The sequence below is a fragment of the Panthera uncia genome, chromosome B1 (assembly GCF_023721935.1).
Source record: "Panthera uncia isolate 11264 chromosome B1, Puncia_PCG_1.0, whole genome shotgun sequence".
NCBI classification, from domain to species: domain Eukaryota; kingdom Metazoa; phylum Chordata; class Mammalia; order Carnivora; family Felidae; genus Panthera; species Panthera uncia.
In genome coordinates, this window is record NC_064811.1 from 197,798,870 (window position 1) to 197,826,094 (window position 27,225).

The 27,225-nt window shown below is 43.5% G+C and overlaps 1 protein-coding gene across 1 annotated transcript in view; it reads left to right on the forward strand.

Moving 5' to 3' along the window:
- Window positions 1-27,225, forward strand: part of CSMD1 (CUB and Sushi multiple domains 1) — a 1,037,384-nt gene that overhangs the window by 999,054 nt on the left and 11,105 nt on the right. Inside the window, exons 55-64 of the mRNA XM_049630105.1 lie at window positions 5,272-5,448; window positions 6,535-6,714; window positions 9,070-9,243; window positions 9,725-9,898; window positions 11,613-11,686; window positions 14,593-14,704; window positions 17,098-17,277; window positions 21,140-21,301; window positions 23,717-23,829; window positions 24,410-24,497. Coding sequence (XP_049486062.1) covers window positions 5,272-5,448; window positions 6,535-6,714; window positions 9,070-9,243; window positions 9,725-9,898; window positions 11,613-11,686; window positions 14,593-14,704; window positions 17,098-17,277; window positions 21,140-21,301; window positions 23,717-23,829; window positions 24,410-24,497 — 1,434 coding nt within the window. The remainder of the gene's footprint in view (window positions 1-5,271; window positions 5,449-6,534; window positions 6,715-9,069; window positions 9,244-9,724; window positions 9,899-11,612; window positions 11,687-14,592; window positions 14,705-17,097; window positions 17,278-21,139; window positions 21,302-23,716; window positions 23,830-24,409; window positions 24,498-27,225) is intronic.

Consider the following 27,225-nt stretch of genomic DNA (forward strand, 5'->3'; position numbering starts at 1 on the left):
AGAAAGCCCCATGCATTATGAATATGTACCATTCCCTAAAACAAGTGTAACATGCTAGAACTAAGAGCAAAAATGTGGTAGGACTAAGACTGAATAGATCTCCTCTAAAAAAGAATGAAACTGATGGCAACACCCAAAGGATGTACAATTAGTTTAAAAGCCCACCAGAACAAACTCCAGCACATTTGGAAGGAAGGACATAATCCATGCATCATTTTGTGCACAATGTCCAGCATAAATAAAAAATAACTACATATGCATAACTCAGAATGACATGACCCCTAATCAAACAAGCAAAGAAAAAACAAATAGAAATAGAATCTGATCCTGAGATGACCCAAATGTTGCAAATAATGCATAAGGACTTAAAGCATCAATTTAAAATATCTTCATGCACTTGGGGCACCTGGGTGGCTCAGTCGGTTAAGGGTCCAACACTTGATTTGGGCTCAGGTCATGATCTCACGGTTTGTGAGTTCAAGCCCCACATCTGGCTCTGTGCTGACAGTGCAGATCCTGCTTGAGATTCTCTCTCTCTTTCTTTCTCTGCCCTCCCCTGCACGCTCACACGCACACATGTACCCCCTCTTTTTCTTTCAAAAATAAATAAATAAACGTTAAGAAAGTATATCTGCAGGGACTTAAAGTATGTTAGCATCATAAACAGAGAGGGAATCTTCATAAGAAATGAAAATAATAAAAAAAGCAATCTGATGGAAACTCTGGGATTGTCTGGATTGAAAACTATAGTATCTGATATAAAAACTTTGCTACAAAAAACTTTGCAGAATAAAAATGGCAGAAGGGTCAGTTACCATGAAGACAGTTCACTGAAAAGGATCCAGTCTGAAAACAAAGGAAAAAGAGAAAACAACAACAACAGCCTAATTATTTCCTATGGGATAATATCAAGCAGTTTAACATACTTGTAATTGAAGTTCTAGAAGGACAGAGAAAGAGTGGGGCAGAAAAATGGTTGATAAATTATTGGATAAAAGTTAACCAAATATGTTGGGAAAATACAGCTCCCAAAAGCAGAACAAACCTGACTTAGATGCCTTCATATTCTCTTAAGAATGGTCACTCACAGGGCACCTGGGTGGCTCACTCAGTTAAGTGTCTGACTTCAGCTCAGGTCACGATCTCAAAGTTCATGAGTTTGAGCCCCGTGTGGGTCTGTGTGCTGACGGCTCGGAGCCTGGAACCCGCTTCAGATTCTGTGTCTCCCTCTCTCTCTGCCCCTCCCCTGCCTGTGTCCTATCTCTCTCTCTCTCTCAGAAATAAATAAACATTACAAAAAAAAAAAAAAAAGGAATGCTCATTCACTTGGGACTGTATATTCAATATCAGGTTTACCATAAGCACTTTAGTTTTGCACATTTAAAAGGTGAAAAAATTTAAAACAGTTAAGAGTGAGTGATATTTTTCCATAGGAATCTCACTTTGGTGCTGTGATATAAGACCATGGGTTCTGTTCGAGCAAATCATAAATGAATCCATTTATTTCATTAGGAGAGCTTAATTGGATTTTACTTCAAAATGTACCTAAGTCAGACCATGCAAAGTATTTTTAGAATAGCATTCGGTTTATCTAAAGTTAGAAAGTCAAGTGTTTCTTATAAAATCCTTAGAAACTTGGCTATTAAAATCTGTGTACAGAAAGAAGCTGAAATGTTTCAATATGGCAAAAGTGCCCAAATATGCTATGCCCTACAAAACTGACTACCTCAGAACTGCGGTGTTCAGAAATCATGGGAAGTTGAGTGAGTAAGAGTATAATTCACACTCACAGTAATAACAAATGATGGCTAGGAATGTATGGCTAATCCTACACCCCCACAAACACACATGTTTAAATCTTTTTGGGCAATCTGTGGCTATTTTTTCTCACTTGTTATCATAGAGCCAAACCTTTGGGGAACATATTATTCTCTACAGAAAAGGGCGTTACCAGTGACTTTGGCATTTCCGCCAGTGTTGGCTATGACTGTATTCAATCCGGTGAGACCATCTACCACCTGATGAACTACCTTCCCTGAATCTATTAAAGGCATTAGAGCCTGATGGGGCATTTCAATAAATGGTAAAAAAAAAAAAAAAAAAAAAAAGAGAAGAGTTTATGAAGCACAAAATAAAAATATTTTAAAAACTCTTAAGTGTCAAAGAACTTACATTTGTAATGTATTTCCATCATTTCAGATCATGTTTTCTTTGCTAGCCATCCAGGCTTGTAATCATAGACTCATCGACTAAACTTTTCAAATGGACGTATCGTAAGAAGTTGCTTAGATATAACGGCCTCATTGCTTTTAGTTGCCTTAGGCAACTCTGAATCCTCTTTCCCAGGAGCTGATGATAAAGCCTGCCTTTCTTCCAGGTAATAGACAAGCTAGCACAATGTTTATAATGAAGGTAACAACAGCATCAGCCACCCCGTCTACCTTTACTGCTACTAAGATGTCAGATTGCCTTCTAGGCATTTTGCATGCATTCTGTTTAATCTTATGAAAAGTGAGAGTAACTACCCTTAGTATACCCATTCTGTAGTGAGGACGCTGCATGTCAATAACTTGATTTGATGGCTCATGTGTACTTAAGTTGTATGAGCAAAGATTCAAATCCACACTATTTAACTCGATTTAGCAGCCATGTCCCTAATGCAGAGTGCTGCCTGAACAGTCCCAGCATCTGTAGACAATACACGGTTTCTGGAGTGAGTTTAAGGCTCTTTTATTACAAATCAAGTAAAAGAAAATGATCTTTTACCAAAAGGAGTCCCATTAACCACATGTAACTGAAAAGAAAAGATGTATTTAAATTTTTTTAACTTATTATTTATAGAATATATTGTTTCCCTTCTGTGACTATAAATGTCATCTCTTGTTTTTCCTCAGTGGAGGTCCTCCTATGTCATGGAGGCATTAATGCAAACACAGACATTTTAAGGCTAGCTTCCAATCTTCATTTTTCTTTTTCATTTTCATGGGCATAACCATCAGTGAAACTGTCCTTGTCAGGGAAAAAAAAAAAGTTAACCGTGAATTTGATTTTGCAGGATACAATTATCTGAGGGACTTTTAAATTTTATTTTATTTTATTTTATTTTATTTTATTTTATTTTATTTATTATTTTATTGTAGAGACAGAGAGAACATGAAGGGGGAGAGGGGCAGACAGAGAGAGGGGCAGACAAAGTAGGCTTTGTGTTGTCAGCCCAGAGCCTGACATGGGGCTCGAACTCACAGACTGCAAGATCATAACCTGAGCTGACATCGTGAGTCAGACTCTTAAATGACTAAACACCCAGGAACCCCTGTTTCAGGGACTTTCTAAACATTAGGATGTCATTATCATGATGGTTATTCTTACCCTGACAACATATCTGTCTGTAAATTAAGCTCAAATATGTTCACCTGTGTCTTGCATCCCATTTTAGCATTATCTTTCTCAGGTGACATTTGAAAATTGCTACACATTTTAATCATAGTTATGGTTAGAATAAAATGTAAGAACATGGCTGTCTGGTTGGTTTGCTAAATTACGAATTGGATCAATACAAGTCTCTTCTCTGTCGGGCTTTTCATTGGTACATCAAACAACAAATGTCACATATTCAATGATGGATCAACATGTGTTGAATGAATGAGTAATTGTCTCGAAGAGTCCAGCCTCTGGGCTTTTGGCAACATGACATTTTGATTGATAGTATAGCCATCACAAGACTTTTGGGCTTCAGATGTTCAATGTTAAATATCATCTGCTTCACTATTGGCAAATAGATCTCATTTCAAATGACAGCCAGAAAAATGCTGAAAGATCCGTGCTAGGAAAGACTGTAAGTTCACACCAGATCCATTAGGGAAGAGGGTTGTGGTGGACTCATGTCTGTCATGGGCACAGACAGAGAAGCACCAGCATGCATGCTTTGTAGTTGTCAGACACGATCAAGTCCAACCTCAGGGTCAGCATGTTTTTCAGCACAATATGATCGGCGATTCCCTTCACGTCCATTACAGTGTCTCTTCTATACTATGTAAGTTTTGTAGTCAGTTTGTTTTCTTCTGTATTTTTTTTTTTTAAGTATATACGTGTATCTTTGAGAGAGAGTGTAAGCAGAGGAAAGGCAGAGAGAGGAAGAGAGAATCCCGAGCAGGCTCTGTACTGTCAGCACAGAGTCAAGTGTGTGGCTCAGTCTCATGGACCGTGAGATCATGACCTGAGCTGAAATCAAACATCCCATGCTTAACCGACTGAGCCACCCAGGTGCCCCTGTTTTCATCCACATTTTTAGAAAGAGTCTATCTTTGTTCTGAATGCTAGATTTGAAAGTGGCACAACTAAATAAGAAGGAGCATTTGTAAACATTCCAGCCATTCTCAGAAATGGTCTCAGAATACATTCTGCTGTAAGCGTCCAACAAAAGGTCATATTCTTTCTATGTCTACCTGCTGTGCATCATGTGGGAGTGCTAAGGAGAAAAAAACACAATCTTTGTGATAAATAAACGCGAGTACAAAAGTCAAGAAAATCCTATTATGGGTTAAAACCATCACATGATACATACCCAGAAGCCACTGAGCTTTCTGGGCTAAGAAAGTGTGAGGGGGGTACACCGGGCGTAGAACTGTTGCCCAGCCTTTCATTATTGCCATCGTTAGGGGGCATCTTAATGTCTGCACAGGCATTGGGATCATCTAGAGAGAAACAGAGTGCAGCCTGTCCAAGGCCACTTAAAACAGCCGCCGTTGGATGGGGTAACAATGAGGAGACCATTTTACAAGACAGTTTAAGTACTCACTCATACTCCTCAGGCATCACTTATTTTCCAAAATGAATTCTACAGATGTGAAATATGACCCGATTTGACCAGATTTCTAAAAAATCAATTATTACGTGAAGGGAGTGACTTCTGAGTTGCTGATATCAGATAGATCCTTTAAAAAAAATCCTTTAAAAAATTTTCTTTTTATTATAAACATGTGAAATCCCAAAGAAGCAAGTCTTGGAATTTTCAGTGCTTTAATTCACCTTTTAATTTGTTTTGAAGTACTTTAGGAAGAATACTATGAAAAGACAATTTTCACATTTGTAACTCATCGATAAAATAACGGTACAAATCATAATGTAAGATATATATTCAACATCTTCATAGCAATAGGTCCTATTTTCTTAAAAAGAAACATGTCCTCTACGACACTGACAACCTCTGGTCTCTTGTATTGATCATTTTGGTAGGAGCTCACTGTGTTTATGTGTTACTGTCGCTCACAGCCGTGTCCTGTGGGAATCCTGGCACGCCCACCAACGGCATGATTGTCAGCAGTGACGGCGTCCTGTTCTCCAGCTCGGTCATCTACGCCTGTTGGGAAGGCTACAAGACCTCGGGGTTAATGATTCGGCACTGCACAGCCAACGGGACCTGGACCGGCACAGCCCCCGACTGTACAAGTTAGTAACAGCTGTCATGTGGGCCCAAGGACGTCACCGACTTGACCGAGAAAAATTTGTTTATTTGTTAAATACTTTATTGATTTTTTTAACACATGGCAAAAACAAGGTCTACATATATATGATGGCTCTATTTATTAGGCAGTTTTAGATCTTTCTTCACCTTCTTATTTATATGGTTGAAAATATTTTCTTCTTTTTAACGTTTACTTATTTTTGAGGGGGGGAGAGAGAGATTACATGCGTGTAAGCAGGGGGAGGGCAGAGAGGGTGACAGAGAATCTAAAGCAGGCTCTGTGCTGTCAGCAGTGAGACTGAAGCGGGGCTTGAACTCACAAACCGTGAGATCATGACCTGAGCCAAAGTCAGACATGTAACCAACTGAGCCACACAGGCGCCCCCAAAGCTATTTTCATTGGCCAGTGGGTTGGACGTTGGAAAAGTGGGGCCAACAAAAGTCAAGGTTTGTCCTCTCTGTAGAACATCACGTTTGCAGAGAAGAAAAGCGTTTATTCTCTGATCGCAGCCTTTGTCTCTGTCCTTAACTTTGTGATGAGAGTACACACGGTACATAATTAAGGACTGGACAGAGATGGCAGCCGGCATCCCCACAGCCAACCAGGATCAAATAGAAACAAGCGATTCCAAACACAGTGTCCCGACAACCAGTCAGCAAACAGCACACAGAGGACAATCCTGCTGTAACAATTTACTACTGAATCAATTTGGTTTGTTTTCATTAAGTTTAATTTTGTATTTATCTTGAGAAAAAGAGAGTGAACATGGGAGGGGCAGAGAGGAGAGAGAGAGAGAGAGAGAGAGAGAGAGAGAGAGAAAATCCCAAGCAGGTTCTGCGCTGTTGGCACAGAGCCCGAAGTGGGACTCAAACCCACGAACCATGAGATCATGACCTGAGCCGAGACCAAGAGTCAGACACTTAACTGACTGAGCCACCCAAGCGCCCCACTGCTTAATCATTTTGAATATCAGCATAAGGGGAGTAACATGAACAGAAACCATAATGAATTCATTTAATGTTTGTTTTTGTTTTTACCCTTCTAATGCTTTTTGTCTTCTGCTCATTAGTTATAAGCTGTGGGGACCCAGGTACACTGGCCAATGGCATCCAGTTTGGGACGGATTTCACCTTCAATAAGACTGTAAGCTATCAGTGTGACCCTGGCTATCTCCTGGAACCTGTCACATCATCCACCATCCGTTGTACCAAAGACAGTACATGGAATAACAGCAAACCCACCTGCAAAGGTCTGTGTCATTACCTTTCTGGTCTTGCTGACACAGAAGCGTTTGTTGAATTCCATTTCACTGCATTTGCAAGCATTTATGATGTCCTCTATGTGCTAGGAATTCTCGTGAACTCATTTGCAAATAAAATCACTGCCATTTTCTTAATACATTAATCTCAGCTTTACAGATGGGAAAACAGACTAGCAGAGTTAGTAAATGGCTCAGTGTACAAACCAAGATTGGGAGACATCAGCTCCCAAATGATGGGGTACAACCTTTAAGTCTTAAGTATTTTGAATCCCAGTGATGTCCTCTCTCTCGGTAAACATTGTTAACCCCAGATTTATTAAGGCTTAAGACAGGTATGATGGGGAAGAATAATTATAGGACTTTAAACTCCACTTAGAGAAGCCAATCATCAAATAATGGCGGACCATGTTGGTAAACATGATGTTCTCTGGGATTCGGACACTGAGTCTGAAGATGCCCTACAAATATAGAGGTGGTAGAAAAGGTTTATGACTTGGGGGTTGGACTTTGCAGGGAGAGAAGGTCAGGGAGACGCCAGTGGATGTGACTTGAACGATGTAGCTGAGGGCTGGGCTTTGACAGTGAGAAAACAGTGGTGCTGGAGACAGTTGTCCAAAGACAGCGATCTGCACGGTTAGGGCTCCTCTGCCAGCACTGGAGAGAGCACGTGCCAGCTTCCTTATCAGCCGGGCCAGAGTGGGGCAGGAGGGGCACAGGGAGACAAGTGGGGCTTGAGCGTGGCTGGCCCCAAACAAAAATGCCGTGGCTGGTTCTTTGTTGGACTAGGAACCCGGACAGTTCTGGGGGAGTTGTGAGTTGGACCCTGGCAACTGATAGTGAGGAAGCATTCATCTTCAGTGGGCTCTGAGAGGCAGATGGGTCTTGGGGCTTGCGTGGACAGAGCTCAGTGTGAGGCCTCCGTGAGAGCTGGGTGCTCAACCACCTGGCTCCCTCTCCCTTCCGACGTGGGCCTGTTGGTGGGCCACGTTTTCCCTCCTACCGGTGCGTAAGGATCGCAGAGGCTCCTGTCTTCCGCCAGCCATCATTAGTGCTGTGTCTGTTGCAGGCGCTGGATAAACGTTTACTGAAAGTCACAGACTAGTGTCAGGAGCCATCTAGTCACGTGACGTGCTCATGACAGCGACCAATAATTGCACTGGTCTCTGTGATGTCACGTGCTTTTGTAGACTTTTGCTCCTCTTTTGAACAGCCAGTGCAGTTGGAAGGAACTCCGTGGGCAACCAGGCCCTTCCAGAAGAGACCACTCTCTCCCTCTGAACCCGTCTGGGGCTAGTCACCTCCTCACGTGATTCTGTGAAACCACGTCGCTCATTACTGTTCCCTCCTAGGGGACTTCTCACTTGATATCCCCTGTCTAGAGCACGTGTCCCCCCTACCCCCTCACATGTGGACTCTCAAGAAATATTGGTTGAAAAAACTGAATAGATGAGAGATAACAGAGAGGCTCATTTCCAACTGCTGACTGTGCATGTGTGACTGTGTCTTCCGACGTGAGAATGCCTGAGTGTGAGCACGCAGAAGAAAATGCAGGTGAGAGTATACACCTGGGTCCCTTCTCTTGCTGCCTTCTGTCATTGGCAAGCCTCCTCCAGTGTGAAAAATCCAGAAAGCTCTTGGATCTTCCAAGAAGATTTGTCGATCGCAGTCCCCAGCCCCCTGCACTTCAGGGTAATGGCTAGACTCTAAGGGGGCTGCCTGGGGCCATGCCAACCACTCATCATCTGTGAGAACTGCGTCCCTGCTCGGGGGCCCCACCGTCAGCTCAGGGCTGAATATAATACACTGGGCGGTGGTGTTCCACAGAATCTTCTTAACCATGCAAGTGCTTGGTTTTTAATTATTCGGCAAATGGGTCCACAGCCTATGTCTTTCACATATTATATCTTTATGTGTTAAAAAAACACAGAGCTTGCCAACTATATATATAAATCCAGAAGTCTGTATTCATGTCATATAAGCAAGCCCAGATTTGATTTGTTGTTGAGAACCATCATGAAAAGACATACATTGAATACGAGTATTTCTTCCCTTCTTGGCCTTGTACGTATTGAGAATGTCATGTTCAATCCTGCTTTCTTCCACCGTGTGATATGTTGTGACTTTGCTGTGCTCTTATGTACTTGATCTAAATTAATGAAGAAATATTGGAGAAAAGTTTTATTATCTCGATGTGCTGTCTTCCTCAATAATTCTCGTATTAAAAGAAAACAACCCTAGGTAGATGTCCTTTGTGATCCGGGTAGAATTAAAACGTGCATCCTGTGAGTGTTAGGGTCGTGGCGGATGCTCCGGACGTTCAGTCTCGTCTGTTCTTTGAAACAGCTGTCACGTGTGGCCAGCCTCCTCAAGTACAGCACGGGAAGGTGGAGGGAGCAGATTTCCACTGGGGGTCCAGCATCAGTTACAGCTGCGTGGACGGCTTCCAGCCCTCTCACTCCGCCATCCTCTCCTGCGAAGGCCGTGGGGTGTGGAAAGGGGAGGTGCCCCAGTGCCTACGTAAGTCCCCCAGTAATGCTTGTTCCTGGGTCACGTTGCACTGGACCATGAGGAGCACCCTCAGCTCCCGGTGTGAGGAGAACAGCGACGTGTCCTCTATAGCCATGCTACCGTATGCAAACGTTCACGCTTGAGACCTCCCCGCTCAAATGCGCATTCTGCCCCTCGGTCATTTCCCAGTTTATTTTTTTTTTTTTTAATTTTTTTTTTCAACGTTTTTTATTTATTGTTGGGACAGAGAGAGACAGAGCATGAACGGGGGAGGGGCAGAGAGAGAGGGAGACACAGAACTCACGGACCGCGAGATCGTGACCTGGCTGAAGTCAGACGCTTAACCGACTGCACCACCCAGGCGCCCCGGTCATTTCCCAGTTTAATAGTTGTCCCCAAAGATTTCGCAGACCCTAGTTACGCGACCCGAGTGGGCTGACCCGATGCGGCGGCTCCTATTGTTGGCTGACTGCCTTGCTGTCTCCAACAGCTGTGTTCTGCGGAGACCCCGGCACCCCCGCGGAGGGGCGGCTCAGTGGCAAAAGCTTCACCTATAAATCTGAAGTCTTCTTCCAGTGCAAACCTCCCTTCATACTGGTGGGGTCCTCGAGAAGAACCTGCCAGGCCGACGGCACGTGGAGCGGCACCCAGCCCACCTGCATCGGTAGGAACGTTGGCAAGACCACCCCGAGGGTGTTCGGGGGTGGGGACCCGCACGCTAAAATGGGACCGTTTGTGGCTTCACAGATCCTGTGCCCACAGATGGTTCGTTGGGCAAGCCCTCATCGGCTACTCCGATTAAATCCTACAGATCAACTTTGGACTTGAATTTAGGTCTTGTTTCCCTGTCTGCACCTCAAGCGGCAGGAGCATTCTTTCAGGGAAAGACGGCTTTGTTGAAGACACTGTCATTGCCCTTCTCCAAAGCCACCATCACCGGGAAGACGGCCTGGCTGTTGTTTGGGCGTCGTCCCCTTGGTGCCAGTCTGTCTTCACTGGCCAGTCCCTACTGACCCACCCACACCAGCAGTGGTGGAAGGAGTCGGGCACGACGTTCTGGTGACCTTGGAATATGGCAACGACACTTACAAGTCAGAAGACGCTTTCCATATGATTTAAGCCCTGCCTTTTTATGTTGGATTTCTGTCTCCTAGAAAGGATTCAGATACAAGCTGTATTTGTCAAAAGTCAAATTCTTAGTGGCAGAGAAACATTACCCTTTATTTCTGTTAAGAGCAATTTTCTTCATACCTCATGGCTGCAGATTCATGTTGATTGATGGGTTAATTTTTTCACCAGCTGTACTGAGCCAAGGAGTAGATGTTCTGCATCTTTGTAGTAAACAATTAATGATCTATAGTCATGGTTTCTAAGAAATTGACTGATTACTACTTAAACACAAAGAGCTTCAGGAATAATTTCCTTGAAGCACTGCCTTTTTTTTTATTAATAGACATGTTTACTGCTATTTCATTTAAACCGTTGCTACACGGTTCCTATCTCTATACTAAGAAATGGTTTTCTTCCTTCCAATAGGTTAGTTTCTCTCGAAAACAATTTTTTTTGTAAGTTAGGTGATTTTTTTCATACGAGCATCTAGAGAGCAGCAAATAATAAAGCTACACGCTCCTCATTGCTCAAGTCCTACACTTTTGGGGAGAGAAATGTCACTTTTGGTCTACCATAGGCCTCAACTTTGAAGCACTAAATATATTTCCCATTTTGAAGTCTCGAGGAAAATTAACTCAAGAAATTTGCAATCATGTAATGGATGACTGAAAGAGATGACCACTAGTGAACTCCTTAAGAACCAAGGGATCATAATAATTATTGAAGACAGCATATTAGTGGACCAACCAGTATACTATGTCTGACCAGAAAATGGAAAAGAGTGTTCATTCTGATACAGAAAATAATGCACAGAGCAATTTAGAATCTGATAAAGAACTAAAGAGGAATACCTAAAGAAGTCTGAAAAGAAGATGAAAATAGCAATTTACTTTGATTTTTAACTTTAATGCAAAACATCTTACCTATCTGCCAAAATATAATTTTCTCAATTTTTTATACTTTGTCTATTTTTAGAGAGAGAGAGAGAGAGGGAGAGGGAGGGAATGAGCAGGGGCGGGGTGGAGAGAGAAGGAGAGAGGATCCCAAGCAGACTCCGGGCTCAGCGCAGAGCCCTATGCGGGGCTCGATCTTGAGACCGTGAGATCATGACCTGACCCGAAATCCAGAGTCGGGCACTTAACCAACGGAGCCACCCAGACCCTCCCAGTTTTCTTAAATTTTTATGACCTTTGAGTAAAAATGTTAGAATCCCTAGGGTAACCGTATCTGGCGCTCTTTGTTTTGTTTTGTTTTTATGTGCACTTCAGATCCAGCTCATAACAGCTGCCCAGACCCCGGCACTCCACACTTCGGAATACAGAATAGCTCCAGAGGATATGAGGTATTCCATTTTTATTTCACCCTGTTTCTCTGTAAGTATAAAATGCAAGTGACACTCGAACATGTGCGCATGGCTTCACGTACCCTGATTCATCGTATATTTGCGGAGATACATTGATTCGGAGAGGATGCCCACGTGATATTTTAACTGTCAAAATTGGGATAGCTGGATGCATCTTAATTCACACAGTAGCAATTGTCATATTGATTTCTACTTGAAAGTTTGCATGACGTGATGTTTTTTGTTCGCTGAACTGTCGTGGCAGTTCTCCAGAGTGACTGGTCACTGAATAGCTACACGTAACAATACCCTGTTCAGTGACCCGATGCATCATGGGCAAATAATACTAGATTTTAGAGACAAAAACAGAAGAAAACGCATTCAGCCTCCTCAGCTAGTAGGCCTACTTTGTGATATTTCTTCTCCATGCCACCTCTGTGTATGAACTATTTGCATACTTGATATCACATTTGACGTTCGTTTGCCTTTTTAAATAAAAAGTACATTAACGCGTTAGGTAGTATTTAGAGGAATAACCAAAACTGGGAGGTAATGAACCTTGAAATAAAATGTTTCCACCATCTTAAGTGATCAAGTGACTTCACAGCTCGATGATGAGATGGCTTTGAAAGCCACAGTTAAATATGTGTAGTGCGTTCAAGTTAGAGAGCCCACTAATTTAGAATAAAAAGCCTTTTCTCTTCAGCCACTTCACTGAGGCTTTCCTGAAACCTAACATATTCTTTCTTGGTTGGCTCTAACACACCTTGGCTACTTCCTGATGGCATTCCTACACCCCCCAGAGGAACTTGTCGTAGGTACCTATGAGGCACAATATGGCGTATTTTATGTTAGGTGTCGAATATGGCCCACTCCTCAGGGAAATGCTTACTGGCATGTAGAAATGTCATGCCACATATACGCCAAGGCCTGCAAATACTATACTGAGTAATGCTCTCACTGACTCCCCACGGGTTCCTTATCTGCCCTCAAAGAGCCCACGTGAAGTCCACATTTAGTGACTACACTCGGCATCCTATCCCTGGGATCTATCTTAAGAAACTAATAGGAATGGATAAATTTCTCACTCCTCTGATGACAAAATCAAGTTACACTAACAAGAATGATAGGTTGGATCCAAAAGCAAGATTTGCTAATACTTGAAAGACACAGACGCCATCCTTTAAGGAGATGGCTAACCCTGTCAGAGGAATCGTCCCAAAATGTTTCTTGTTTCTTCTTTCGTTTTCGTCAGGACACATTAAGTTGTGAATATAACAGAGTTTTGTTTTCTTCAGCACTGCGTTCTGCAACATGCTCACGCAGAGTGAGCCGCTTCGGTTTTAGAACATCCCTTGTCATGCTGTGTTCATTACGCAAGTTAAATGCTGCCCTCCAGTCTCCGGCGGGCCACGTCCCGTCAATTCATAAACACCAGGTTAATTTACAGTGATCAATCTGGACTGGCCAGGCATCTTCTGCTAAAAGATACTCTATTGAGAAGGACACTGTCTTTTCCTCCGACCAGTACCTGATAGAGGCTCTCTCTTTTCTTCTTGCTGGTAAATAATGTCGCGTATTTGCCAGGAGGTCCGATTGGGGTCAGTGACATCCTGACAAGGAAATTCGATGGAGGGTATTCCTGATAGGTGATGGATTACTTTTTACCCATCTCTGCATCTCAAATCCGTTATTCCTTTGCAGTTTAGGTAAATTTGATTTTTTTTTTTTTCTGTATAAATTCCAATCTCTACTTTCAGGTGCCAGTGGTAAGGAACAGCTTGTTTATTTTTTATTTTTTTTTCTGACACGCTTCATCACTATTCAGTGCAGCAACTATTGCCCCATGTTTTACTCATAGTTCTTCTTCCCAAAATCCCAATGAGGGAGATAGGGACTGACCCAGATGGGAAGACACATGTAGAGGAATTAAGGACCTGGTTTGAATCCTCTGAGCAAGAATCAGGTGCACTCTTCACCTGTGCACTTACATGGCTTCATAATTCATGCCTTAGGAACCCACTTGGTCCCATTCTGAACCACAGGGTGTGCAAAGCTGCCTTCCAGGCGTAGACCACCTTTCTGTGAGCGTACTTCTCTTCCGTTTTCTGTTCTCCCCAACCTGCATGTCCCGGATATAAGTGATTGGTGACCAGGGGAGATCATTGATTCCCTTCAACACATGACCATCACTGATCCTCAAAAAACATGTCTACAGACCGCTGGGAACCTTCCCTTCAAGGCATTTCCAGTTAGGTTGGGGAAGTAGATAAACATACAGGTGCTTCTAGGACATTGCAGTAAGAAGCATATGATGCATCCTTGGAAGGTCAGGAAAGAATGTGCAGAAGTGAAAGTTAGCAAGATGTCAACAACTAAGGGGGGGGGTAGGTGAGGTTGTGAAGGTCTATTGGGAAGATACTTCAGGCATGCGGGTGGCAATAAAGAGTTCAAGTATCTGCTGCTTCAGGAGGATAGACTGAGTTTCGAGAGATTCTACGATAGAGCAGGAGCTGGCCAATCCCCAGCAGTGTCAACAAAAGCAATTGGGTAAAGCCAACACCTTAAATAGGGATAGCAGGAAATAATGGAAAAGGGAAAAAAATTATTATAATCTGAAGACACAGAGGGCCAAAAGGAAAGAGAAAAACCGTTCTTTCGTCACCCAAGTAAACTCCCTCTTAAATGACCACAGTTCTCTGTACCTGCCTGTATCCTCACCTCGTGCATTGAGCAACTCGGCCATAACACGCAGTTGAAACGTCCATGCTGGCTCAAACAATGGCCTGACATGGAAGAGAGATGTCACTCACGTGTCTTACCCTGGAATGAGCTTTCCAGCGTGATGACATTGTATCTCGCACGTCCGCTCCGCCTCTGAAGCCCATGTTGGATTTCCTCTCTAGGTCGGAAGCACCGTGTTTTTCAGGTGCAGAAAAGGTTACCACATCCAAGGTTCTACGACTCGGACTTGCCTGGCAAATTTAACTTGGAGTGGAATACAGACAGAATGTATACGTAAGTGTGATTTCTTCCACCGCAGCCAGCCACAGCCTATGTGTTCTCGAACCTCTGGGAGGCGTTTGCCCTCAAGGGAAATAATGAGGAATTGCCTGATTTTTGTTTGTTTGATCATTTCTAATTCCCTAGACCAGAATTTCTCAGAGTTTGATTCCCTAGAACTAGCAGCATCAGCGTCACCTGGGAGTTGGGTAGTGATTAAAATTCTCAAGCTGTGGCCCCAGACTTTGGGAATCAGAAACTCAGGGGCTGGAACCCCAGTGGGAGCAAAAAGGAGGGACAGCACGCTATCATCACCCAGCTCTGCGGGTGATACTGGGGCACGCTAAGGTCTGAGAACATGCCCTAAACCAAACACAAGTGAATGACATCGGTAACACTCACAGAAAGGAAACTTTCTTATCCATGCTATTATTCTTCTAGAATGTTTACATTAGATTATTAAAGAGAGGGTAAAATGGATCATGAAATATGTCATGATACTAATAGAAATATCTTAAATGTTATTTTTTTATTTTAGAGAAAGAGCGAGCAGGGGAGAGGGCGGGTGGGGGGGGGAGAGAGAGAGAGAGAGAGAGAGAGAGAGAGAGAATCTCAAGCAGGCTCCAAGCTCAGTGTGGAGCCTGAAATGGGTCGTGATCCCACAACCCTGGGATCATGACCTGAGCCCAAATCAAGAGTCAGACGCTCAACCGACTGAGCCACCCAGGCGCCCCTTAAACGTTATTTTTGAAGTCCATGTGAATTTATCATTCAAATTGTTATGTAGGATAAAATTTTATTTTGTGACTTAATCATGAGAAATAGAAAAGATATTGTGGGAACGATTCATAAGTCAGTATTTCACCCTCTATCAGCTTAATGAAATAAAAAATTTTAATCTTACTGTGTTAAATAAGAGAATCAAAAAAAGTAGAATGTCATGAAAAATTCTTTTAATGGTGTATAAAATGTGATTTTTGTGTATTTATCAGTATTATCAGATGTATATTTAATTCAAAGCTATCATCTCTAATACTCTAGTCAAATGATATATGTGGATATTATGTGTGCACAGATATGCATATATATGTGTATATATATTTGCATATAGACTTGTATGTCTGTGTATATGTACATATACGAACACGTGTGTGTTTGTGTCTGTGGATCTTGGAGCTTGCTAATATCAGGTATTCGTATGTTGAAAGTTTACTGAAGCAGAAAATAGTACGATACTTAAAACAGTTGTATTCATAATTTTAATGTTGTCAACTTGTTTTATAATCATCTGCGAAGAAGTCCATTTCTTGAGACATACGTAAGAAGTTACTTGAGATTTAAACATTGCAATCTTACTCCTAAATTACATTTTAAGAGAAGTAAGAATCTATAACATTGCACTCAGCTTTCTAAACATAAATCAAATTTTTACCAAAATTATTGAATTAACTGAATAACAGTCTTGTTAGCTGCCATCAGACAAAATCAAGGCATATTTCTTTTTTGTGGGGCAGGCTGAGTGGCTCAGTTGGTTGAGCATCCAACTCTTGATTTGGGCTCAGGTCATGATCCCAGGGTCGTGGGATCGAGCCCTGAGTAGGGGTCCATACAGAGTGTGGAACCTGCTTGGGATTCTCTCTCTCCCTTTGCTCCTCCCCCTCTTGCACATGTGCACTCTCTCTTTCTCTCTCTCTCTCTCTTTCTCTCTCAATCTCTTTAAAATAAAAATCTAAGGGTGCCTGGGTGGCTCAGTTGGTTAAGCATTCAACTCTTGACTTTACCTCAGACCCTGATCTCATGGTTCGTGGGTTCAAGCCCCGCATTGGGCTCTGCACAGTCCGTGCCGAGCCTGCTTGGAATTCTCTCTCGCTCCCTCTCTTTCTGCCTCTCTCCACCCATCTTGTCAGTCTCTTTCTCTCCCTCTCAAAATAAATAAATAAACTTAAAAAAATTAAAATGAAATATAAATTTAAAAAAAAGTGTATTTCTATACCTGTGCCGATCTGTGTGTGTTTAGCTTATAGGGATGGTCTTTTAAGGAAATGTGACATATCATTTATCTTAGTAGTATATCAGAAGTGATCTATTTATTTCAGTGCTCTGATTTATATTCTAAATCTCTACACGTAATTAATTACACACACACACAATGCAGACAGAGAGAGTAGAGAGAGGAGAGGGCAAGGAGGGAAGGATAGGTAGGGAGAGCTGGCAAATCCCAAGTTTTCATGATGTTAAAAGTTTCAGGGAATATTGGGGATATCTCAAGATACCATACTCTCAATTTTAAGTTGCAACCTGACTTTGCAGCCACTTCCAAATTTTGCCGTAGTTCCTTATTTCTTTAGACTCTAACTCTATCTTACGCAAAGCGCCAGCGCTTCCTAACAGAACGCGTGCCGTTTCAGCCCACGCCTGCAGACAGCCAGAAACGCCAGCCCACGCGGACGTGAGAGCGATAGACCTCCCCACCTTCGGTTACACCTTGGTGTACACCTGCCATCCGGGGTTCTTCCTCGCGGCCGGGTCTGAGCACAGGACGTGTAAAGCAGATATGAGGTGGACGGGAAAATCGCCTGTCTGTAAAAGTAAGTCGCTGATGAGGGAGTGAACGCCCCTCCCTGCCGAGCCCCTAGCAGGAGCATCAACTGCCCATCGGGCTAGCTTCCGTCGTAAGATCCATAAGTAAACAGCATCATGGAAGTGGTGTCGGTCACCCCAGCTGAATCTGTGCTTCATGTGGTGAGCTGTGTGTGTGAACGTGTGCGTAGTAAGTGTTTGGTACAACGGAGGCATAGTCTAAGTAGACATGTAGGTTTTACTATTTGCTATTCACACTTGAAGCCGCAGAGAAAAGCTTTCTGGTTCAAGAAAAACATCATGCGCTAAAAGGCTAATAATACACACCATATTTCTGGAAAATGTATTTTTTTTTTTTTTGATGAAAATGGGCAAATATCGCTCAGGATTGGTGGATATATAAACGAAGCCGTTATTTTTAAGACCACAGGCTGTTTGGTGGCGGGATATACATCTGTGTATTCTTTACGTTGGTTCAAATTACAAAAGCGATTGGCACGAAGGTGATGCATTAATTACCCACGTATTTGTGTACTTACAAATGAGAGCCCTAAGACAGGGTCAGATCTGATGACAGCTGAACTTTGAGATTCCCCACCAAACACAGATGACACACGCATCAAATACTACATGGCATAAACACTAAATATGGAGTGTGATAAAATCTGTGACTTTAGTTTTACTCTCTGGAAGCCTATTTATATTTCCAAATTAGGAATTCTTGTCTCCCTTGCCCTTCTCCATCAGATGCAGAAGAATACGAACTTTAAAAAGGTAATTTGTAGTTTGACGCAGACCTATAAACGCTAAGAGATTTTGAGTTAAATCCAACGTGATAGACCAAAGTAAACGTCCTGCAAGGGAAACAATTTGGTGTTATTCAATATCTGTCGATTTGTACTTCCGTTGATTTGGGTGAGGACTTGGAAAGTCAAGAGAGGCTACGAAATCTTAGTTGTTCTGTATGCCACCTTTCACTGGCGGCTAGCATATCCCAAATAGGATCGAGAAAATGGATATCAACCACCCTCGTTTGCAAGGCTCTCTGTTGTAGCACACCACACAGACATGCACCTGTCACAGCTGCACTGGTTTTCACCATTAAGCTCCATTTTTTTTGACAAACACAAAGGATACTCTGCTGTGAATGTAGGGGTTTAAATGGATATGTAGAAGACATTCCTATTTTGTACCTCCAAGCAATCTGGAGAAAGGAAAATTGCCTCAATTTGACATTTTTTCAAACTTATTCAAAAATAAATGTTTTTGAAAATGATAATTTGTCTTTTTACTTGTAGGTAAAGGAGTGGGAGAAGTTAATGAGACAGTTACTAAAACTCCAGGTTTGTATTCCAGAACAGTCCTAGATCTCAACCACATAAGCGATTTGTTCTCTACTCTGTACAGGGAAACAGATTTTAACACGCAGACTTCCGATTCCACTAGACCGTGAGCGGGTTAGCGATCCAGCCACCTAGTGCGCCGAGCCCATGCACATTTCTTTCTTTCCTGACGGTGGTTTGTTAACGGAATGACAACACTTTACTTAAGACGAGAACCTGCGGCACGATCACACACGGTTTCATTAAAAGGTGCCTCGGGCATTGTGTGGGCAGAAACGGACTCGAACTGTTGATCACAGGATGTGATATAATGGAGAGCCTTATAAAGAGGGTTGCGATTCTTTCCTCTAAACCGGAAGCTGATGTGAATGAGGCATTGGGACAACGTCAGCTGTTACCTTGAGCCGATCGGATGTAGAGCTCCATTTTTTCCCCCGTATCTCCATAATCCAGGCATCCTCTGCCTCCCAACGTGTTAATTATTGCTTTTTGTTGTATGTGGTGCCTTGCTAGATGCATCACACAGAAAATCGAAAGATGCAGTTCTGTTTCCTAAGCGACATGCTTACTGCTCTAAATCCTCTGTGTTATAAAGTTAGAGACTCTTTTCATCATGCACTGTGTCCCCAACTTACAATGTAAGTCAACCTTTTTTTTTAACAGATCTAGAAAACTTGCATACATATATAAGGTCATTTCCCTAGTAGTTTCCTTATTCGACTTTGAACACCGATCTTTTAGACAGGAAGGTCTGTCCTGACATCAGATGCGGAAACCGTATGTGTAACGCTCTCGTTGAGTCACAACGCTGTGTTAAAACACCGCAGTCTCAGCGGGGCCAACGTCCCGACACGATGAAAGGAATTTTTCCAACGTACGCCATGAAGTGTAAAAACTCCTTCTTAAAATCGCCATTCAAATGTTATTTACAAACCGAATACGGAAATCAATAGTCTTTATCCAGACAACATTGTCCGCAGTGAAAGGAAACACAATCTGTTGCTGTGATGGTGTGTTTGTTCTGTTTTTGTTTGCTTATTTTTTTGTTTCAGATATTGAGATACTTGCATACTTTATTTTGAAGGTGCATCCATCCTCATCAGTCCACCTTCTCTCATTCCCTCCGAGGGGACTTGCTAATTGTGGTTGTCTGTCGAGGTAGCACGTCGTAACAAATCTCCGCTTGCGGCTGTTGTGTCACGCTGCAAACCAGCAGCAACAGAGCAGATGAGAAGGCCCCCAGGGATCACCGTCACCACATTGCTGATGGCCATGTTGATACAAGCAAGCCAGCTCTGGGACGCTGGTTACACCTTCCTGCACCCAGTCAGGCATGACCCATTCCTCTGATACACCAACAAGAGCCACTCGTCAGTGACAGGCTGGAACCAGTACATTCATAGCTTCAGCCGAGTGGGTACATTCTCGTGTAGGGAAAACAACCCTGATAGGATTCTAAAGCCTGTTAATTTTAGTGAAGGAAAATACAGTCTTTTCAGGTTTGCCTGAAAACTGGGCCCCCAAACGGCCGCTGATAGACAGGCAGAAGTGTTGAACGTCCCTTATCAATAAGCAGCTGTGTGCGATGTCGTGTTGGTATCGTAGTTTTTAACCTTTCCTAAACTTATAAAAAGCACTATGATCGCAAGCTGAGTCTACTGAGAGCCACGGGAAGGGCCGACGCTCGCTCCTTCTTGGCTGCCTCCCTAGCTGGGCTCGGTTTCATAGGCACAGCCGAGCTGGCAAGACAGGACGATGGCCAGTTGCGCTGAAAGGGGCACATGAACGTAGATAGTCTATGTGTGTCCTAGAAATTGGTTCCAGCAAGTGGATTCGCTAAAAAACTTGATTTAGGGAGAAATGCATCTTCACGTACATCCATGGCATTTGACATCGTTGCCTCTGACTTTCTTAGCAATCAGGGATGTTTTTCACAAGAATAGAAGAACATGGGTGGGTGGGTTGGGATCTCCTTGTGAGATAAAGACCTCCCGCCCCAGAGCACTTGTGTCTTTATGAGCTGGGTGGGCGCCCTTTACTGCCGCTTTGACGTGCAAGCTTTCTGAGGGCAGGCAGTTCCTGGTGGATGATACGTGCCATCTCTCTGAGCTTTCTGTGTCTTCCAAAGAGTCGACCTGGATGTTAATGAACAACCGGTCGTGGTTTCCCGGGTCAGTCTAACATCTTATTATTAGACACAATAACCTCACCTCATATCAGTCGCTCTGGTTCACCGCACCCTCTGGCCTTGGCAGCTCCGTTAAAAAAGGAACGTTTTGGCACCTAAAGTATTTCTCCCACAAATCAACACACGGACGTGGGGGTGCATCTCACAGCAGTCTCCCTCCCCATTCCATTTCCATCGCATACATGCCGTAGAGGGCCTGGGATAGGTCATCTCTGTCCTCATCACCGTCATGATCTGTGATCTCTCACTCAACACGTATTATGCCTCTGTGTTGTAGAATATCTAAATTTAATTTTTCTGTGTGAGCTAACATTCCTCTGGTTTTTTCCCCCCCCACAGTTCCTTCAGATGTATTTTTTATCAATTCAGTGTGGAAGGGATATTATGAATATTTAGGGAAAAGACAACCCGCAACTCTAACAGTTGACTGGTTCAACGCAACAAGTAGTAAGGTGAACGCGACCTTCCTCGAAGCCTCGCAGGTGGAGCTGAAATTGACAGGTAGGCCCTGAGGAGTTTCATTTTCCTCAACGAAGAATGTGGGCCGAGGCGGACCCTCTATCTCCTCACAGAGGCGGGAGCTACCATTTATTAAATGCTCATTAAAATTACATTGGCTTTGCATAAGCTGTGTCTCATGGGATCCTCTCGATAGCCATGGTAGGTTGGTATTCTCATTTTTAAAGATTACAGAACCAGCCCAGAAAAGCTAATTAATGTGCTTGCGATTATGCATGTGACATACTAAGTCAAAGATGTAAGATTTATATCCAGAGCTACATGTCTCCAAACTTCATTGTGTCAGTATCCTTGTTTTCAACTCACGGTCCTCGTGAGGTTTATTTGTCATCCTGCTGTTAAAATAAAAGCAGCTCTAATTTATATGCCAGGCCCCATTTTACGTACTTAACATATATTATCTTCCTCATTCTTACGTCTGTCCTATGATATGAGCATCTTTATCAGACACATTCTTTACTGACGATAGAAGAGAGAAATAGAGAGAGAGAGAGAAAGACCCAGAAAAATGAAGTGTCTTTGCTAAGGTGCTTTGGTAGAGGTAGAATTTGAACTCAGAAATCAGGATTTCAGCACTTGGAATCTCGAGTCCACACTCTTAATAAGGGTATCGCCTTTCTGACTATATAATGTCTTTTAAAATCTTCTCATTTATTTCACTTCTCACAGCTATGTGTCCTTGTCTATAGACCAACTCCAGGAGGGTAGGGATTTTCTCTGAGCTATTCTCAAGGCCCAGCCCTGGGCCTGAATACCAAGGGGCCCCGAATGGCACCTGCTCTTTCTCCAGTCACTGGAAAGTATGATGGCGGCTCAAGATCCCCCCCTTCCTCACATTCCCCTTTCCTGCTTCCTGGAAGTGGAAAATGTCCCAATATACATACTGTGGATTGAGGAAAAGCGAAATCATTTCAACTCCGAGAGGCTTAGCAGGCACCTATCTGTGAGCCCACGGTCTCGCAGCCACACACGACTTCCTACGTCGAACCTATAAGTGGAAAAGTGATTAGGCCACGTGCCCAAAGGTACCCGTCATCAAAATCCACCCAGGAACTTTTTGAAACGTCCAGATCCCTCAGTCTTCCCCAGCTGCCTGGCTTAATCTTTCTCCTGGTAGAGCTTGGATTTATTCCTTTCTCAGAGAAGGTGGCTCCCCGAAGAGGGAGGGAGGAGGAAGGCAGAGCGTGCAGAGCCAGCCGCGGCCACACTGAGGCCCTGTGGGGGTGGCTGTTTGCCACATGAGACCGTATTTCATCACGTCTCCCTACAGCGTGTAGCCCTGGGCTTCAGAGTTTTAGAGGTTGGATGTAATGCCAACAACACGGAGCTGCTGAGGGCGAGAGGAAGACCGGCCCAGAAGGCCCGGGGCAGTCCCTCTTGTCAGCTGGGCCCCGCTGGTTCCCCTCCACCCCGTGTGCCCGCCAGCGGAGACCGGGTCCTGGGACAGTAGAGATTAGCTTCTCTAGTTAGTTAGCAGTTAGTGTGAATTAGTAGCTCACGGCCGCGTTTTCTGGAACGGGCAGCAGCATCTTCCTTTGACCCCGTGTTCTCGGCACGGAGGACATTTTGGTTTTAGGTTATTATTCGTTTAGTACTTGTTTGTTTACTTATTTACCTACTTCCTCCATGGGGTGGGGAGCGAGCTCTGGCTGTCAGCGCAGTTCCCGCCTGCGCCTCGCCGCGTCACCTCATCTCTGGGCCCTACTGTTAAGTGTCATTCTCGCCACCTCACAGGAGGCCGAGAGGTGTGACTGTGCAGTCTGTCCTGCCCAGAACCGCACCGGCTACTCAGGGATGCTCGGCACGATCCGCTCGCCGTGCTGTTCACTCTGTCTTTAGAAGGAGCCATATTGAGGGGCACCTGGGTTTCAGTCAGTCGAGCATCCGACTTCGGCTCAGGTCATGTTCTCCCGGTCCTTGAGTTTGGGCCCTGCGTTGGGCTCTGTGCTGACAGCTCAGAACCTGGGGCCTGCTTCGCATTCTGTGTCTCCCCCCTCTCTGCCCCTCCTCCATTCACTCTCTCTCTCTCTCTCAAAAATAAATAAACATCAAAAACAAAACAAGAGGTAGCCATATTAGGGCTTCTGGCTGGGGTCTCTTTGTCCTCACAAATGACCAAAATATGAATTTAGAAAGCTAGATTAAAACAATAATATAACTGAGTGTGTATAACCTTTACTCTTTCTGTGGGATAAAGACGTCGAATGCAATGCAGCGGATGGCTACGTGGAAAACAGAAGTACTGAGGCTCAAATATAAAAATAACAGCAATAATTTCCATTACTTCTGATATTGTCCTCTCTGTACCGTATTCCAAATCAAACGGATTGAACGCCTGAGTTATTAACCCTTGTGTAATCCTCCAATGTAAGAATAACCGACTTTGATTTTCCGTAGGTGTTTACAAGAAGGAAGAAGCTCACTTACTTCTGAAGGCTTTCCAAATTAAAGGTCCCGCAGATATTTTTGTAAGCAAGTTTGAAAATGACAACTGGGGACTAGATGGCTATGTAAGTACTTCCTGTGAACGGTCGTCACGCAGGGACAGAACAGGCACTTAGACCCACGTCCTGTATGTAACCCCACATTCCACCCCAAAGTCTGAACATGGCCATTGCATAACCGCTCTGACAGTTCTAAAGAAAAAGTCATTCCCAGATAGAAATTTAACGAGTGCCACTAATATCCTTCTTTGTAAGTTAACCATCGTTTGTGTGCCGACTCACTGCCCGACATAAGGGTATGCGGCCTCATGTGATGCTCCCCAGCCAAGAGTGTGTCACAAAGTGAGTTTAACATGACGTAGGTTATATATGAATTCCTGTATCTGTCCCCCTTTACAACCCATGCACATGTTCTCGATTTTACTACCTGTTTCGTGGTGAAAATGAAATAGTGAGGATTTATGTTAGTCCTAGTTCACGTGTGTCTTTTCCAGTTTTTAACTACTGACGTGTCACTGGAAGGAAGGACACAAGACACCATATTTAACCTGTACTATCTAGCTGTGAGAATACAGTTCTATTATGACAGAACAGAGTATTATTAATCCCCGCCATGCATTGTTTTTCTCTTCTTCATGCACATCAGGTGTCATCAGGACTTGAAAGGGGAGGATTTACTTTTCAAGGTGACATTCATGGAAAAGACTTCGGAAAATTCAAGCTGGAAAGGCAAGGTAAATGCTCGCATGTTATTTTTTTAAAGCACATGTCAACTTGGCCTTCACGTTATTGTGCTGAAAAGAAATGGAAAGGCCACGACCTTGGAGGAAACATAAACAAAAGTATCGGGAGAGACAAGCATGTTTTACAACAGAACGGAAAAGAAGTGCTGGGCACAGCGGAACCGACAAATACAAAGCTGGAAGAATGTAGTATGTAGGCCAGATATGAAACTAGTATCCTTACTATATGAAGAGATACTAGAAACACGGAGACAGTGAAGCAAAGGTGAAGCTCAATTAAAGAACTAAGTAAACTACATAGCCCTAAGAAAATTAGAAGAGGGACTCGGAGTAACCAAGAAAGCACGAAAAAATCTTTTAACTTCTAAGAAACATGTATTATGGCAACAAAGGTTTTCCATTTTTAATGATCAGAACATCAGATTTTTAAAGCAGTTATTCTGGGGAACAGTAGAAACAGACACCAGGGCTCTCCATTCGGGAGGTGTCCAGGTAGAGAAGGACGAGCTGACTCTGCCCAGAGACTCTGCCTTTAGAGATTTCAGCCAGTCAAGTGTGGAAAACTCTTCCTCGTGCACCTCACATGACTATCATAGTTGCTTAAATCAATAGTTTTATGCAATGTGTCACATTTAATAAGAAGCAGTCTATTTCAGTATATTTCACTAAAGAAGTGAGGACTGTACATTGACGGGGAGAGAGGCGCATGACTTCTACAGGAAGAAAAAGTTTACTGCACATAGACAGATCCTCCTTCCCTGCTTCCGATCTTTCTCTGCTACTTGATTTCTACCTTAGTTATCAGAGAAAGAAAATATGTGAAAAAAAAATTTCACTCGATTGGACTCTTCCCCCATCAATCAGCTAGTTTTGTAATCGAGGAGGAGTTAGAATCTTCTTGGGCCTGTCTTCATCTGACATCTCAGCGGGGAAGTCCCTTCTGGGTGGTCGGGAAGATTAAGAGACAGCGGAAAGCATTCGCTTTGTGCACGCAGAAGCTCTTTGCACACGAGAGTCGCTGCGGTTGTCCCTGCTGACGGGGATGAGAAAACACATGTTTGTAATGCGATTAGCATTCCCATTTCTCCAGAACAACATAGACTACTTTATATCCTACTTGTAGAACACTAGTGACATAATAATTTGGGGGGGAACATTCTATCCATATAGGCTTTGACCTCTGAGCTGCCTTTCAGAGGCACAGGGGTATAATATTTTGTGACGATTATCACTCACGACTCAGTTCATAAGACTCTTACCAAGATACTGAGGGGTTCCAAAGGAAACACATACCGACCTGTGTATTATTATATTTAAAATAAAAACTCTACCAAAAAGAGTAATCAATCGTAAACTACTCTAATGCCACCATTCCAAATGCAGTAGCTCAAACTAGAAGAGCTTTAAATTACAATGTCAGCAGTGGTACTTTAAATTGGGCTATGTTATTTTGAGGTAATGACATAGAGTAAATGCATTGGACCAACGCTAATGATGAGTCAAGTTTGTTCTTGCTCTAAGCCAAAAACCCTAGAGTTACCTGCCCTCCCTTCTCCCCCGGCACATGCTCCAGTAATTCCGCCTAAGGACGCCCCAGGGAGCTGTGCGCCATCCCCCGTGGACTTCTGGGTTCACTCACCCGACAAACCTGGCCCGTACAATCACTGTGCTGTTGCCCCTTTCCTTGCAGGACACCATTTCTTCCTAATCCGACAAAATAGCAGCCTGCTTTAGCACGGAATCTTTATTCCCACGTGATGATGGGGTTATTGTCAGGAAAAATAGTTCGCCTCACTAGTTTGGCTAACCCCTATTTTCATGGATGAAAATAAACCACCTCTTAATCGTCTACAGTCAATAGATAAACGGGAAGACAGTGATCTTTAAATGGATACTAAACCAGCTTGGGTTGAAAGACCACCCTAATGCAGAAACTCCAGTAGGAACCCAAATGATAAATTGGCTTCCCCATTTAAACTGAATCACCCCACCCCCAACCTCACATACACATGCAAACAGTATGGAAGAAAACCAGTGTAAAACATGCATCTGTTAAGCGACTTGTATTCCAGAATACAGAAAGGGCTTTTGAGGTTCAAGAAAACAAAAGCAAATAACCTGACTGAAAAGTCGGCAAAGGATTTGAATAGACCTCTCTCCACGTAGGTACACGTGATCGATAAGCAACGAAAAGCTGCTCAACATCACTAGTCATTCAGGAAACATAAACCACAGTGAGACACCATCTCACAGCACTGGGATGGTGATGGTCATGTGGGTGAGAGGCGGCAAAATTGTGGACAGATTGGAGCTGTCCTACTTCACGGACGGGATGTAACCGTGGTGCAGGTGTTGTAGAAAACAGTCTGGCCGTTCATCAAGCAGTTACACAGAAAGTTACCAAAAGATGCAGCCATTTCACTCCTGCAGGTATGGCCAGCAGAACACGTAAGAACATATGTTCACACAAAACTGTGTGCCCGATGCTTGTAGGAGCATTACTGCCAATAGCCCAGACGTGGAAGCCGCCGGATGTCTGTCAACTAATGAACAGACAAAGCGTGCTCTATCCATACAATGGAATGTTGTCTTGAAGACATTATACTTAGGAGGAGGAGCCATGCACACACACACAAAATACACATCATAGGATTACACCCAGGGACGCCTGGGTGGCTCAGTCGGTTGGGCGGCCGACGTCGGCTCAGGTCATGATCTC